This window comes from Juglans regia, chromosome 6 (assembly GCF_001411555.2).
Source record: "Juglans regia cultivar Chandler chromosome 6, Walnut 2.0, whole genome shotgun sequence".
NCBI lineage: Eukaryota > Viridiplantae > Streptophyta > Magnoliopsida > Fagales > Juglandaceae > Juglans > Juglans regia.
In genome coordinates this window covers 16869770-16874620 of record NC_049906.1, presented here as the reverse complement: position 1 = coordinate 16874620, position 4851 = coordinate 16869770, and the positions used below count along the sequence as shown (strand labels likewise).

Sequence of the window (4851 nt, the reverse complement as noted above, 5' to 3'; positions counted from 1 at the left end):
GAATAATTGAAATAAAATAAAAATTAAATACTAACTTCACAAATAAAATAAGTTGTATTAATTTTACTCGTATAGAATTGACGAGATATTCAGATGGATAATTTATATTATGATTGTAAACTCAACCCCAATTCAATGCGTAATTATTAAATTAAATAAATAAGTATGATTTATTTAATCGGTTTATGGTTAATTTATATATTATACAAATCTCATATTCCGCGATGAAGACTGATACAGACGAGTCCTGTGGCTGTCTCGAGTCCGTCGCACCATCGTTTCGTTTCTTGTACGCCAAATCGGAGTACTGTAGAGAGAGACGAAGCGAAGGAAAGAGACGATGAGGCTGCTGAGCCTGTTGGACGATGAGAGGGACGAAGAAGAAAAGGGTAGGGAAAGAGCAATGGTAAATAGGCTTCGAGAAGCAGCCAGGAAAGGATCAGTACCATCTCTCCTTGAACTACTCCAAGAAGACCCTAAATTCCTCAGCAAGAACACCCCTACTCTCTCAGGCACGGCCTTACACCTCGCTTCACTTCTGGGTCACTCTGCTTTTGCAAAAGAAGTACTGGTTCGGAAGCCAGAGCTTGCGGCCGAGTTGAACCCTGGCGGTTCTTCGCCTCTACACTTGGCAGCGGCGACAGGGTCCGTGGAAATTGTCAAAGATTTGATGCTAGTTAACCCCGATATGTGTTTGGTGTGGGATCGTGAGGGTAGGACTCCTCTCCATCTCGCGGCGATCAAGGGACGAGTTGGGGTGTTGACCGAGCTGGTCCGAGTCAGACCGGAGGCCACTCGGGTCTTCACCAGTGGAGGGGAGAGTGGGCTCCACTTGTGTGTGAAGCATAACAGGTTGGAGGCGTTGAAAGTTTTGGTGGAAGGTATTGGGGGAGATGATGAGTTCGTGAATTGGAGGGATTCCGATGGTAACACTGTCTTACATGTTGCTGTTTCCAGGAAACAATCAGTGGTATGTTTGAAGCTTTTTTCTTATGACTTCAGGGTGATTTAATATATTGTTTGCTCTTATTGTCTCAATACTGCTTTCTGATAGGCATAGGATTTATGATTTAACATAATTTAAGGTTTGAGATTGTTTGATTTTCACAACCATAATTTGTAAAACAATAGCCCCTCTCGCGTTTCGTTATGCTTTTTTAACCATGTGGTGTGGGAATAAACTCTGTTATGGGACCTGGTGGCCCCTTTCAACTATAGAGAGTATACCATGTTTAAGGTAGTTCTCTTTTAAGATTGTGCAATGTGTTGGTCTAAGATGACTTGTGCCCAGGACTTTTCCTCCAAGCTGCTTTCGGTCTGGGCTAATTCTTGGCATCCATTTTGTTTAGAGCTGATTGTTCAATATTTTCTGGGTTGTTTTCTTGACCCTTAAAGATACATTGCTTGTTTGAAGTTGAATTTTCAGCTTGGTTATCTATTCTAGGATTCATCAGGAAATAGGATTAACTCTAATGCTGAAGCACTAATGAAACAGCTCGGGTTAAAGTAGGAAAACACCAATGTGGCATCCATTTCTAACTTCTTTTTTCTATCACCACCCGACTGAGCAGGTGCAGTACAATCACCCATCTCAATAAACAGAGGGTTGTGGCTCCTTTTACACCATTTCATAATATTGCCTTGGGTTGAATCACCCTTTCTATATATTTGTACAACTTTTCTGGCCATATGGATGCCTTTAGCGCAGTTTACTATAATGATTAATTGTTTCATATCAATGCCCCGTATCATCTAGTCTATACAGAATTGCATGATTTTTTTATTTTTTTTTAATTTTCTACTTCCCCTATTAGCAGTGGTATAATTAGGATTTAAGAGGAATGTTTCAAATTGTTGCAGATCATAAACTTCTTGCTCAACCAGACAAAGATAGAGGTAAATGCCCAAAATGCAAGTGGCTTCACCGTGCTGGACATCTTATCTCAAGGTCCTAGAGATATAAGAGACATGGATATTAAAGTTTCCTTGAAAAAAGCTGGAGCTTTAAAAATCAATGAGGCACCATCAAGCACCTATTATCCTGAAATAGTCGAAAATGCTCCCTTAACACAGCCATTATCCTCACAAGAAACGGGTGCCAAACAACCAGTTGTGAAACATAAACACATTGATTGGTTGGGTAGGAAACGAAGTGCGTTAATGGTTGTAGCATCACTGCTTGCATCAGTGGCCTTTCAAGCAGCAATATCACCACCAGGTGGTGTTTGGCAAGATGACTATTCAGTGGATTCTGACGGCAACCCTGTGGGAAATCCACACAAGGTAGGCGAGGCGGTGATGGCTTATAACGGCACCGATGGTTATGGTCAATTCATGATTTTTAACACCATTGCCTTCCTTGCATCATTGAGCATAATATTGTTGCTAGTTAGTGGATTGCCTATAAAGCGACGCAGATGGATGTGGATTCAGATGGTCACTATGTGGATTGCAATCACAACACTAACTGGTACATATTTTCTTGGATTGATGAACATGACACCGAATCATGAAAAGGGGACATTCTATTTTTTGATGAAATGGTCTGTGATCGTATGGCTGATGCTGATGGGGATTGTGTTTCTCGGTAACGTGGCTCGGATGATCTTGTGGCTCCTTAGAAAGTATGGATACATTGAAGAAAAGCCAGAAGGGCCCTCAATTTATATTGAGGATGATGAGAATGATGAACTTTGAAAGGTATATTGTAACACTGAAATCAAAACGTACCTCTTATTGCTGTAATGCTTGACCGCGCATTTTCTGTTGAGCAAATTTAAATTAAGCCAAGTCAAAATGTAATTAGAGTCTTTAATTGCGGAAGGAATAAACAAATAACCACTAAATAATAAATCTAAACCAACTAGTCTTGGCAGTGGCATAAAGCCAACGATACTAGATTTTCCCATTTGATCTTGACCCACCTGCTCGTCTTGGACATCTATCTCGCCTGGGTAGTTAAAATATAAAAATAAAATAAAATGAGTAAAGACTCGATAAGTCCGGTGTGCACACCATATAGTAAACATATTTTAAATACATATATCTAAAAAATTATAATTTGCATCATCAGTGTTAGGAGATTTTTTCCAAGCTCATAGAACGTCTTGACCCAGCCCTCCCGAGGCGACGGAGGGGGACTCATTAGAAAGAGGAGAGACATGGAAGTGTGAGCGGAGAATGAGGGAAAAGCAATGTCAGGAGAGAAAAAAGAGGATTTGACATAAAGTAATGTGTAAGGTGTCAGAAGATAAAAAGTAAGGAAGTGACTTAAAGCAAGTGGGGCAGACGATAAAAGGCAAGAGAAACCAATTGATTTAGGGGTGTTGGACTCTTGATCTGATTTCTTTACCTTTTTGGAGACGACGTCGACTTCTTCGGACTAGGGGGTTTCTTCTTGATTCAGAGAGCTCTAGAGAGAACTTTTTCTCCATAAAATAGCTTTACAACTTCCATTGTGTAGGGAGAAACAAGAAATTACAAGAGACTGTAAATAAGCTTATTATAATGGAATCTCCCCTCCCCAAACCCTCGTGGACGTAGACCTAGTGCCAAACCACATAAAATCTGTGTGTTCATCTATTTATTTTCTTCATTTAAATATTGTTCATCGCTATAGACGTACGAACTAATACCGTACAACCTCACCAGACCACTTTCAGGGGCTCCATACAGTACCGATTGAGGCACAACTTTAAAGACTCGAGTTGCCAGGACCCAAGGGCGTGCGAAATACGACATCAACAGTGGCGCCTTCTGTGGAATCGTAATAGATCTTGCATATCCTTCGTATGCCTACATCAACCCGTTTCAGGCGACTCGGAAGAGACATAGAGGAAGCCATGGAGGCAAGGTTGAAAATCATGGAGGAATGGGTGATGAAGTTGACCGACGAAGTGCAAACGCTTCGCAAAGAAAATGAGGAGCTCATATCGAAGGAGCAAATAAAACTCTTCCAGATAAGTATCTTCCGTCATTCCACTTTTATTTTTATAAAAAAATATTGTTGCAAAAAAAGGGCGAGTGAACTTCTCCTCGGTCAAGTTGTGCAGTGCAGTTAAGTGCTTTCCATGCACACAATGTATAGGGCCGGGAACCCAAACTCCCTAGCCCCTCGGACTACAAATACTTACCCATGACATTACGGTTTGTAAGGAAAGAAAGGCTGGGATATACAGAACAATCACGTGAACTGCAGGGAGGGACCCAGAGGCATTGTGCACATGAGCAGTGCATTGGAACGAGTGGCCTCCTCACAACTCGGGTGCACATTGTCGGACCACCCACCAATGGCCTCCTGTCGGACCACTGGCAGCTTCTGATGGCGAACACGCCAGCCTCCACTGGCGGTAAGCCATGGACGGAGCACTCCTGTTTGCACCTCAGCTCGCACACAAGGCAGTAGTCCAGTCCGGCAGCAGCATGACTAAGGGACCTAATCGGCGGTCACCTTGTGGCAGTCGGCATCGTCTATCCCCAACGGGCTAATCTTCAGCCACTGTTGCAGAGAATACTACCAGTAGCCGCGCACGACGTGGATTCACAGAAAGCTCATGACAAACTATCGTGAGCCCTTTCTACTCCTGCCAGAAGCCACCATTTGGCCCATTGGTATTGTCTGTCAGTGTCAGAGTGAAAGCCGACCATCCTCAATCGACGGCACCCTCTTGCACCTGGTACAGGACGTTAACAGACTCGGTCACAGACTCTCCACGGACATAATTGCTCCACGACCCTTTTCTACGATGCCTTTCCATGCCCAGTGGATGCACTCCTCGGCCACGCCATGAGCATGAACTCCACGGCCTTGGGCAGGTTATCTGTGGCCTCCTAGGGCAAAACTCTACACGG

The 4851-nt window shown here is 43.0% G+C and overlaps 1 protein-coding gene across 1 annotated transcript; it reads left to right on the top strand.

The window, feature by feature from the left end:
• Positions 1-202: 202 nt before the first annotated feature.
• Positions 203-2815, top strand: LOC109008780 (ankyrin repeat-containing protein BDA1-like). The gene is made up of 2 exons (XM_018989002.2): positions 203-970; positions 1861-2815. Exons 1-2 carry the CDS (start codon positions 341-343, stop codon positions 2695-2697), a joined length of 1467 nt encoding a protein of 488 aa, XP_018844547.1. The 5' UTR covers positions 203-340; the 3' UTR covers positions 2698-2815.
• The last annotated feature ends 2036 nt before the right edge of the window (positions 2816-4851 follow it).

Coding starts and splice junctions, on each gene's coding strand:
- LOC109008780 (XM_018989002.2), top strand. CDS start 341: ATGAGGCTGCTGAGCCTGTTGGACGATGAGAGGGACGAAGAAGAAAAG. Junction 971..1,860: donor TTTCCAGGAAACAATCAGTG/GTATGTTTGAAG, acceptor AAATTGTTGCAG/ATCATAAACTTCTTGCTCAA.